At 48.8% G+C, this 11,605-nt stretch overlaps 1 protein-coding gene across 1 annotated transcript; it reads left to right on the top strand.

The window, feature by feature from the left end:
• The first annotated feature begins 8,112 nt into the window (after positions 1 to 8,112).
• CDKN1C (cyclin dependent kinase inhibitor 1C) lies at positions 8,113 to 11,148 on the top strand. Its single transcript, XM_069624135.1, has 3 exons — positions 8,113 to 8,895; positions 9,415 to 9,531; positions 10,405 to 11,148. Exons 1-2 carry the CDS (start codon positions 8,436 to 8,438, stop codon positions 9,525 to 9,527), a joined length of 573 nt encoding a protein of 190 aa, XP_069480236.1. The 5' UTR covers positions 8,113 to 8,435; the 3' UTR covers positions 9,528 to 9,531; positions 10,405 to 11,148.
• The last annotated feature ends 457 nt before the right edge of the window (positions 11,149 to 11,605 follow it).

Here is an 11,605-nt window from a genome sequence, read left to right as displayed (position 1 = left end):
AGGATGTCCTGAGTTTTAGTAATGAAGTGAGAGGCCAGTGCAATGCAGAGGGAAGGCAGAGGAGAAATGGCGACTGCAGTATGATAGGCAAGCTCCTTGCAGATTTTGACGAGGTCAGCCGTGTTGTTAGTTGCCCCAGAGACACAGGCTTGGATATAAGCCACGTTCTTCGAGTCAATGGATGGGCTGTATTGCCTTTGAAGCAGGCGGCAGGCCAGTCTGTCAGAGGTTGTGCTTGAAGCCTGCCACTCTAATATAAGTACTGCAAAAAGGAAGATTGACTAAATGGTTATCATTCTCCCAGTAACTTGCACGGATTTCATTGCATTGTTGCAGGTGCAAGAAGACCAAACCAAATCTGCACAAATGCGCCAATTCTGGGAAAACTGACTGCTAAGCCTAGGTGGCAGGAGAATTTCCTGTCAGGTGTGGGTACTCCTAAACCCCCAGCTGGGACAGAATATCCATCTGCTGTACACGTCTGCACAGAGTAGCTTATGGGTGTGACACTAACTTGCATGACTCATATTTGGGATAACTAATGGCCGTTGGGGCAGTTGTTACACAGCAATGCCTGGTAGTGGTGACTAGGTCCTACGGTGGTGAATAACACTCCCTACCCTTAAGGCAAGATAGACAAAGTCCTACTCTAAATCCCTGGTGAATTGGAACAACTTGGTTAGTCAGGTGGTGATGGTGACAGCAGTGGGAGATGGTGTCTCCTATAAGCAGGCTCACAGTTGCATAAAGGACATCATTCAAGAGAGGAGATTTCTTCACCCGTTTGGGGAGTTTGCAGTGTGCTATCAAAATACATTTTAAGGCAATTGAAAAAGACTGGTATGATAGTTTGCCTGCTGGGGTTAACTGGTAAGAGGGTTGGTCGACTATCCTGAAGGCATCAGCAGGGTACTAAGATGTGTGGTAGGCCTATGTTGTAATTTAAAGGAGTAGCACATACAAATATTCACAAATGCTGCGGACACAGAGAAAATTACATCATTATACACAGCAGCCTGTAATATACATATAAAAGCATCCCTCGGCAACGTAGTGACACTGATCTCATTGGTGCACCAAATGCTGATCCTCTGACTCGGCATGTCTTGTCTGGACACCACAGGTGCCCCCCTCCCGCCTTGGCACCATCCTCCATGCTGCCCGGCTCACCCCCAAACATGACCACGGGGCAATTTGTAAGGGGGAAAAAAAAAAACAGTTCGCCCCTGGCTGAGAGCCTCATGCAGCTAGCTAGGACCAGCCTGCCAACTTCGGCAAGTGGGCTTGTTCCTCCCTTACCCTCTGGCTTGTTCGCTTGTCCCACCCAGCCAATGGCAGAAAATCTTCCTGAGGCAAAGACCGCCACAAACTCTGGCTCCGCCCCTGCTGGCTCCTTCCTCCAGGGTGTAGGGTGACCTCCTCAGGGAGCCAGTATCTGTTCTGGCATTGCAGTTCCCCACCAGTAGGCTCCAGTCTCATGACCACCTTCAGACAAACTGGTTGCCAAAATTTGGTATTGCCGCCGCCTTGGCACAGAAGACAGTCACCAGGTAAGTGCAGTTGCAGAGTAGCTCTATTGCCACCAGGTCCACCAAGCACATGGGTTGGGTACATGAGAGACACACATTTGAGAAGATAAGTACAACAGAAACACTGGTTCCCCACACCCTTCAGCCAGCTCTTGACTTAACTTCCAGACCAACGCTCCCCCTAAGAACCTGAACAATCCACAAACCCTATACATTCTAGGCATGTTGTCACCAGCTCTGACATCACACAAACCCATATGATGTGGAGCCCAGAGCCAACTACCCCTCACCCCTGCTTTGTGCTATACAATGATGATTGAGGCATTGTATTGGTATTGGCAATAAAAGGCTGTGGTCTTTATTGCACCATACATAATCATCTAAAACATATTTGGTAAATGTATTTAACAAAATCACATCTGCTCTTTCGCGACCTCTGCGATTCCCTCTACCTCTCTATCCTCCCCTCTGGCCCGACACTCTGGAGGACACACACTTGGATGTCTTGATCTCTTCTGGCCTCCCCCTCTCTATCCCTCTGACCACTCCTCTCTCCTGGAGTGACCACTAACTTCTCTCCTCTGATCTCTCACTCTCTTCCACCCAAGCCAAGCCCACTCCAACACTGCCACCTATCTTCTTGGACATCCGACCTATGAACCGTGTGTCAGTTGAGGCTTTCGCTGCCACCTTCTCACGCCGCCCCCTCCTCTAGCTGACTCACACCCGGACACAACCCTGTCCTTTCTCTACTCTTCTATTTCTGCTACTCTTGATGCTCTTGCCCTGGTCATGAGGATCCGCTTGAAGTTCAAAGCCAAGTGCAATTCCTGGTATGACTCCGACCTAGCTACACTTCAACTTAAGTGTAGGGCGGCTGAGAGGAAATGGAGGGCTTCTTGTTCATCCTCTGACAAACTGGCCTGTCGCCTGCTCCAAGGCAATACTGACTCTCCGCACCAAGAAGAGACTCCACATTCAAGCCTGTGTCTCTGTAGCATCTAACAACTCGGCCAAACTCATCTGCAAGGAGCTTGCCAGCCCTGCTGCAGTCTCCACCCCTCCTCTTGCCTCCTAAAATCTCTGCAACTCCCTTGCCTCTCACTCAATCCAAAAACCCAGGACATCCTGTCTACCCTCCCCATCCCCCGCCTATTCCCTCTCAGTCTGTGCTTGCTGACCCCCCTTTAAACACCCCCCACCATCCTTCTCCTCCTTTTCTCTTTTCTCCCCTGATGAGGTTGCTAGACAAGTCTGATCTATGAAAGCCTCGTCAAAACAGGTTAATCATTGTTCCTCTAAAGCCATCAAGTACCACATTGACACCCTCGCTCCGTCCCTTGCTGATTTTTGCAACCACTCCTTTGCCTCAGGTTCCTTCCCCTCCCCTCTGAAACACTCCCTTGTGAGTCCTCTCATCAAGAAGCCCACAGCTGATCCTTCCTGTCCAGCTAACTATCGCCCAATTTCCATTACTCCCTTTCTGGGCAAACTCCTGGAAAAGCCAGCCATCTCCAAGCTTAACCTTCATTCCGATTCTGTTTCCCGTCTCCATGACCACCAGTCTGGCTTCAGAGCGGCCAGAAGCACGGAAACTGCTCTCCTGAACATCTGTGAAGATCTGCTCTCCAACCTTGACTAACATTCCCACTGTCCTCATCCTACTCGATCTCCTGCTTTCCACAAGGTCCACTATACCATCCTGCTCAACCGTCTCCGTGATAACCTGGGTATCACTGATCAGGCTCTGGCCTGGCTGGCCTCTTTCCTCTCTCATCGACCCTCCCAGGTCCAGCAGGGGTCCTTCCTATCATCCATCTTCCTCTCTACTTGTGGTGTTCCCCTGGGGTTTAACCTCTCGCCCTGGCTCTTCAACCAATACCAGGCAACTCTCGCCCACTGCATTGCCATTTTCTGCTCAAATGTCCTGCGCTACGCTGATGACAACTCATTTTCAGGCTTCCCTTAGCCACCTCCTCTCCCTCCTCTCTCATCTCTGATTGCCTAACTGCCAATAAAGATTGGTGTGCCACCAATGATCTTTGTCTGAAAGCCATCAAGACGGAGATCCTCCTCATTGGCACACCTTCACCATCCTTTCCCCTCACTCTCTGGCCGGCATCCCTTGGCCCTCCTCCTACCCCCACCTGTGAGGCTAAGAACCTTGGGGTCATCTTTGACTCCACACTTTCCTTCTCCGTCCACATTTCTGAGGTCTCTAAAAAGTCAAATTTCCCACTACACCTCCTCAGAGGTACTCTGCCTTTCCTCTCCTTCTCTCAGAAGCTCACTGTCTCCCAAGCTCTGGTTCTCTCTAGGTTGGACTATTGTAACAGTCTCTTTCTAAATCTACTTGCCTCTACTGTCCTCCCTCTGCAACTAATCCAGAACAGGACTGCGAGACTTGTCCTTGGCCTCAAGCCCTGGGATCGTATCTCTCCAGCTCTGAAATCTCTCATTGGCTCCCAGTAGATGCATGGATTAAATTCAAAACCCTCGGCATTATTCACAAGGCTTTCTGGGCCTGGATGCAAAATACCTTCAGCTATCCCTCCGCAAATACCTCCCCTTGAGCTCTTCGCACCTCCACCTCTAACTCCCTCAGGGTCAGTTGTTTTTCAAAGAAACGAGCTGGGGGTAGATCTTAGTCTTCGGGTGGGGCCTCCCTCTGGAATAGCCTCCCTGCAACTCTAAAACTTGAGAACCATCTCCAGTTACAGAAGCACCTCAAGGCCTTCCTCTTTGCGTCTGCCTTCGCTCTACCTCTCCCCCCCGATCTGCTCTCTCTTAGCACTGTGCACCAGGCCACCCTCTTTCCCCTGGGCCCAGGTACCTGCTCAGCCTGCCACCCTCCTGCACTGCCTCCTGGCCATCCCTTGCACCGGGAACTGTATCTGTACCCATATAGTCCCCCAACCCCATTTTCTTCTTTTTCTGCACTGGAACTGTTCTGCACTGCAAAAATTCCAGAGGAAAGGGAGTCATTTATGATGGATCTTGCGTGTTCTCCTGCGCAGGTAGAAGCAAAAATGTCTGAGTAAAAAAAGAAGATCAAACCCGCGAAGTAGATAAAAAGAATACATTGTACGAGAGCAGTAAAGTGTCTGAATTTAAGGAAATGGACTAAATAAATGTAATGGACAAGGAGATCAATGTGGACGTGAGGAATAAAGTGGATAACAACAATTCAACTAACCCAAACTACTAGATCTTAAATAACAACAATAAAACATAACAATACAGCATCAAGATCCAAGCAAGAAATCGACAACTAATAAACCTCTAATGTAAACTAAAAGGACAAACAGAATAGAATGAGTAAAGTAGACCAAAGTAGTGAAGTGGATAAAAAGAATAAATTGTACGAAAGCAGTAAAGCGGTTGGAATTAATGAAATGGAAGCAATGATTGCAATGGACGAAAAGAACAAAATGGACGAAATGAATAAAGTGAAGAAGATGGAAAGATGAATACAGGAGAAGGATGAGTAAACAGTCAGATGGCATGGAATGTATGAGTGCATGGTATAAATGGAAAGTACAGAATAGACGATTTGAATACATGAGACGGGTGTAGTGCATGGGACAGATGGAGAGCATGGAAAGGATCAAGTGCGCACGACAAGTGACAAGGGCTGAATCGATAATGCAGGATGAATGAACGAAGTGACTGGAGCGGATGAAGTCGGTGGAGATGATGAAGCGCGTAAGCCGATGAGTGCGTGGAGCGGGCGAGTGCGTGGAGCGGGCGAGTGCGCAAAATGAATGAGGGCATAGAGCAGATGAGAGCGTGGAACAGATAAGAGCATGGTGCAGATGTAGGTTGTGGTACGGATGTAGGCTGTGTGAGTGGATAATAGAATGGAGCAAATGTAGGGCATGATGGTGTTGAGCAGAAGTAGGGTGATGAGCGGATGAAGGGTGCAAATGTAGGGTGTTGACCGGATATAGAGTATGATGTTGTGTGCAGAGCAGGTGTAGAGTGCGGAGCGGGTGCAGAATGCGGAGCGGGTATGAAAGGATGAAAAAAGCAGAAAGGATGAACAGGGTAGAATGGGTGAAATATGTAGACGGAAAGGGTGAAGTTTGGAGATGGAAAAGTGAACTAGGTGGATAGATCGCGTGAAGTATGTGGAGCGAACGGGTGAAGTATGTGGAAGGAAAGAGGAAAGGGTGAAATATGTGGAAGGAACGGATGAACGGGTGTAGAATGGGTGAAGTGGGTGGAACGGGTAAAGGGAGTGGAACGGTGAAGGTGACATATGTGGATAGTTGATGCATGGAGAAAGGATAACGTGGGTAGAACGAATGAATGGAGCATTGCATAAAATGGTTGAATGCATAAAATGGCTAGGAGTACATGAACAGATTCGAGCACATGGAACGGAATGGACTGCATGGAACGGACTGGAGTGCATAGAAAGGCGTGACTTACATGCAATGGTTTGGAGTGCATGCAATGCGGATTTGAAAGAGCATGGAAAAGAATGATTTTGAGTGCTTGAAACGGTCGGAGTACATGGAACTATTGGAGTGAGCCTGATCTCAAACACCTAAGATAAACCACCAGATCACATCTACACGCTTAATCTCTTTACACCACCACTCAACTAGAACACAGCGATAATATGACACCATTCAGTATAGCTGTTCTCATACCATCATCTGCCTCATACTCCCCATCACCCTAACTAAACACTGCTGGTTACACACCCTCCAGCCTAGGCGTTCTCCTCAGGCCTAACGCAGCCAGAATCGGTCTGGATAAATACCTGCCAGAACAAACACATACTCTTGCTCTCCCAATCACTACACCTACTGCTAAGAAGCAGCTATCACACGAATGCCACACCAGCTGCACACATATCCGGTGCGCACACGCACCTTTGACTCTCTATTCGCTCTACTGACTTGAACTTCGGTTCCCGAGGGTGTTCAACCTACCAGCGCCTTGAGACCATACCAACGGTACATAAGGCTCTATATAAATGCAAAACTTGCCCAGTCTGCTGCTTTAAGCACAGCACTTGCCACTTGCTGGCTGCACTACCACTGTTTATTGCCTCTATTATTTATTTATTTATTATTATTTATCTGTTCTACTCTGCTCCGCACTTTCCACTCCCTCCTTTCATGCACTTTTGCCCTTTCCCATGCACTTGCACGTTCTCAAAGGTTATCTTTTGGGAACATGGTCCAGGGGGTGTCTACCTGGCCCGTGCCGCCATCTTCTTCCCACAACTTTGTGGGCCACGTTCGTGGCCTGGTTTTCCCCTTTCTTCTTCCTTCCGGGTGGACGGGATTGGGAAAAGAAAGAGTCTTCTGCGTTGACTGGATGACTGATGGTGCCCCGTTCAGAGTACCATGAAGGACTGGATTCCCTCTCCTAGCTCCTTCTTTTTATAGCCCATAACTAGCCTGAGGCTATGCATATTTCTAAGGGGCCTGTTTGGCCCTTCCGGACAGCTGATGCTGACGGCCATTCACACATTAACGTGGCCCCCTTCTCTTCCTTTGTTCTTTTTTTCCTGCTTCTTCCTATCCTTAGGCTTGTCCCCTTAGGTGCGTTAGCACCCTGGGTTAATTTCTGCCTGGTGAGAGTTTGGGTGAAGCCAGTGGCGGGAGAAAGGGCACCAACTTCTTCCCCTTTGTGTTCTTCAAGGCATCCTTAGATATTATCAGTGTGTCATGTCACCCTGGGCCCCCAGATTATTCCCCTGTGCCTCCTAGCTACATGGGTGACCCTGGCCAGTCCAAGAATACAAAAAGCAAATGAACACATTCTGCAATACAGTTGATGCTGCACATTAACCTTTTTTTAAAAAATCAAAACATATTTTACATTGATTATGTGGATCAGCAAATGGAAGACCTCTTACATTAGATTAAGCAAGAGGGCAGATAGGAAAGGATATGACAGTGCGAGGCCATGTATTATAAGGAATATGCAGTTTGCAAATCACCGAGTAGTTCAGGTTAGGCACTACTTTCACGATATATAAATACATGTTCCCATTCATGGTGTCAAAAATTAAAACGGCTTTACTCTTTGCCTTTCACTTATGGTGGGTTTGGACTACAGTGAGGCTTGCATCCAGGACTCGCAGACGTGCGACATTAAAACGGCGGCGTGTTGTGCTAAAAACTAGACACATGCGAGGTAGCCGAACAGGTGCCTCAGTCTGAGGCAAACATCCTACACCAAAGCAGGCGTTACCACCCAGCAGTAGCGACAGGGAGTTGTTTTGAAAACAGACCCTTCAGACGCACGCAGTTGTTGCATTGTAATTACAGGCCTAGCTCCGTGGCCGCCTGTCGCTATTTACTGCTGCTGACTGTATCCGGTTTCAGTCAAAATATTCTCGATATAGGTAGGGGCCTGAACAGCTGGGAGTGTAGAAATAAAAAAAATGCAATTTTATCGTAAGCTATGAAGGGATTCTTTGTACAGACAACGGTGTCTTGCGTTCAGAGAGAACACAAAGAGACAAAGCAGGGCGGCACACAAAGGCGGGGGAACAGGGCTGGGCCCGGGAAAGCCCAGACAGGGGCGGTGCAGGGGTGAGGGGCGCGTCTTTCAGGGATCCGCGGACCAATGGTGGAAGGGCTGCGGTGACTGATTAAAGGACTTTAAAAAAAAGGACTTGCCGGGGACGGATAGTGACTTATAGAAATAGGCAGCCGTGATCAGCTGATAGAATTGCCCGGGCATAATTATTTTCCTGATCAGAGGAACTGCAGCTGAAACTCTTGGGATACCATCTGCGGACCTCATCCTCTCAAGACTTGCGACGGGAACGTTTCCTGCTCCCAGGTACTTCCGTACCTGAAACCACGGGTCACCGCATAGGGCGCCCCCGCGTTCAGGAAGCTGCTGCACCCCTCCTAGGCCCGGAAGAAGCTCGCCATGTCTGAGGTGGCGGTGTCCCCAGCAGCAGCAGCGCTCCACTGCCTAGCCGGGATCCCCCGGGTGGGTCCCGGGGTCCGTAGAAGCCTTTTTGGACCGCTGGATCACGGGGAGCTGCGCCGGGAGCTGCGGGGAAGGCTGCAGGAGCTGGCGGAGGACGCCCGTGAGCGCTGGGGATTTGACTTCCAGGCAGAGCGCCCGGTGGCTGGGGCACGCCTGCAGTGGGAGCCGGTGTGTGGAAGCGCCGTGCCTGCTTTCTACAGGGAGAAGGATGGGGGTAGCCGCGGGCTACGGCCGGAAGGCGCAGAGGACAGTGTGAGACCCGACGGATCGGTGGACGCTGGCTCCGGGTGCGTCGAGGGCCTTAGCGGGCAGGGAAACAACCAGGAGAACCGGTGCCTGTCAGTCCGGGCGGAGGGATCTGTCAAGAGAGGCGCGGAGAGCGCAGACCGCATCACAGGTGAGGGGCAAGGAGCGGGTCAGGTGGTTTAACAGTCATTTTAATTGGGACCAGTCATTTTACTCTGGAACGTACCAATTCCTCAACTCCCGACGTGTTCTTGGAGCCCAGGGCGCCGGTCGGGAGTTCCCGTGGGTGCTTGGGCTCTTGTGGAAGACGTTAGGCGCACAAAAGGAAATTGTGTAATAAAAATCAGGGCACAGACTGATCTGTCTGTGCAGCACTTCCCCTTGCTTTTTTTAATGGTCTCTTCCCAGTATTCATGATTTCTGTTTCCGGGGATCCTGGCAGGAATTGGTTATTTCATCATATTGTGAATCTTAATTCTTGTAGTAACGAGGTCATGATTGAAGGTGGATAATGGCGGTTTATAATGTGTACCGCATTGGTTTCTTGAAATTCGCCCGGGGTTTGGGGTATTTGACACAAGCAGTAATTGCCCCAATCGTCTTGTTCGCTGGTTGTAACGTGTATTACCGCTCGCTGGTTGCTTTTATTAATATTTGCCTCCTTCTACAGATTTCTTTCCAAAGCGCAAAAGGACCATGGAAACCAAAGTGCCTTGCGAGCTGGAGCCCTCCCCTGGGCGCTTGATTCCAGTGGAGCAGACCCCGCGGAAAAGCCTCCGGTGATGAGGTGAGAGGCAGCTTTGCTCTGTGGGGTGGGTGGTTGAATCGGGCAGATGTGCGGTTCGCAGACATTAGATGTAGGGCATACATCTCTGCTATTAGTCTGAGGGACCAAAGCAGCTTGGAAAGTGGCCCCCAGTAGTGAGGATGGCGCAGAAAGCCAGCGGGCGGTTCCAAGATTAGAAATGATAGGATCGCCCCCCCCAACGTGACTTAACGGTGAACCGTGCTAGAGTTGGGGAAACGTCCGTGGTGGTGCCAGTGAGGTCTGGTAGCACGACTGGCCGTGCCACTCTTGTATCAGTTTCCATCGTAGTGACGCCCTGTGTGTTTTGTTAAGTGTTGCCATGGTACTCCAGTAAGCACTGAGCGCAGAGTAACGCCACTAAAGCTGAACCGTTGCCATTCCCTCTTCCTTTGTATTCTTGGGTTCAGTCCTCGCCCGTGACCCGTTCAGCTGGACCAACTGGGCACATCTTCCCCTCTTGGTCGGCGGTTTTGTTAAACATTTAGGCCCTGATTTACCTAAGCGTTTTGAATGGTAAATCCCCATTGGAAAATGCTTTGTATTCATGCCCTTAGTTGGGTATTCGACCGGTGCTCTGTGGAGTAGTTTTGTATGCGAGTGTTAAGTGCCTGTGACTGCTGTGTGCGTGACGCAATGGGGGGACTGATGGTAAGGCATGGTTTGTAGGTCTGTTGGTGCACCTGCTTCGGGGCGTTACGTACGCCTAGAATGGGTGTACGTTTAGGTCTGGGTTGGTGCACTCAGCTCTGGAGCTTTGTTGGGGAAACCTGGTTTTGCTGTGGCTCTTTTGGGAAGAAGACACTGCGTCTGTGGCGGAGGCTGTTAGATTTATTCGTGTTATTTTGTCCACAGATTACGTTTTTCTTACGGCTGGTGGAATTGGCTTTCTCGTAAGTGGAAAGGTTCGTGGACGGGAAACACGGGGAAAGGGCGAGACGACGGACAATTTAACCTCTCCAGAACTTTGACCCAGCAAATCATGTGCCCTGGATGTAGCAGAGTGGCTTCGCTGGCCATGGAACAGTGTTAAATTACACCTGTGCAATGTCTTATTTTATTTTGAAATATGTAAACACAACGTCCGTACACTGACGGAAATATTTCGAGTCATGCATATTTAAATATTTATTCCGAAATGTATATTCATAATGTGTACACTGACTGGAAAGAAGTGCTTCGAGTGATGTTTATTTAAATATTGTATTGTGTATTCGTTGCTCGCATTGCGAAGCAGAAGACATTGTATATTTGTACACGTTTTAAGAGTATACTAACTTATATTTGCTATTTATGTTATGTTTGAAAAGTGGACAACTTTGGTGGAATCCAATAGTTTTCTTTGTGTGGTTTTTTGTTTTTGGTTGAGCCAAAAGGCACTATTTTCATTTTATTTCAAAAAATTTGGTTGAGCCAAAAAAGGCACTATCTTTACTTTATTTACAAAATATAAAATTTATTTTTTTTATGGTATGGGACTTCTTTGCTTTGTTGTAGCAGCCATGTAGTGTACTGGAAGACATATGGCACGAGGTGTGTTTCGGCATTACCAATGTGCCACGAAGGCGAAAATAAACGGATGCTTCCATGTGAACATTTGCTGCGTTCTGGCTGGCTTGCTTTCTTTTCTGCATGGAGCCTCGTTTTGGGGCTGGGGTGCGCTGCCTCCAACACAATGATGGTCGCAACCTCAGCTGCCAGCGATTTAGCCCCGTTGGCTGTGTGACAGCATCTCTACCCGCATCAGATTTGGATGCAGCAGGAATGAGTGTGGGGGTCTGTACATTATTTTCACCTGTTAAAAGCAGGTGGTTTCTATAGGAATCCAGGTAAATACCTCCTGTTAATAACACACAAGGGGGCGGGGAGGCGGAGTTTACCTTTTTTTGTGTATGAAAAAAAAATTGTTATACTTGAAAAGGAAAGCAATCAAAATGGCACCACGGATTGCTCAAGGGCTACAGGTAATTGATCATCTCCTTGCAATACTATTGGCCCTCAAGTATCCTGCAATGTTGCCAAATCGTTTTGAATATGGGGCAACAGGTGTAAACTT

The sequence above is a fragment of the Ambystoma mexicanum genome, chromosome 11 (assembly GCF_040938575.1).
Source record: "Ambystoma mexicanum isolate Mex_15411 chromosome 11, UKY_AmexF1_1, whole genome shotgun sequence".
Taxonomy (NCBI): domain Eukaryota; kingdom Metazoa; phylum Chordata; class Amphibia; order Caudata; family Ambystomatidae; genus Ambystoma; species Ambystoma mexicanum.
This window is presented reverse-complemented; position numbering and strand designations above follow the sequence as displayed.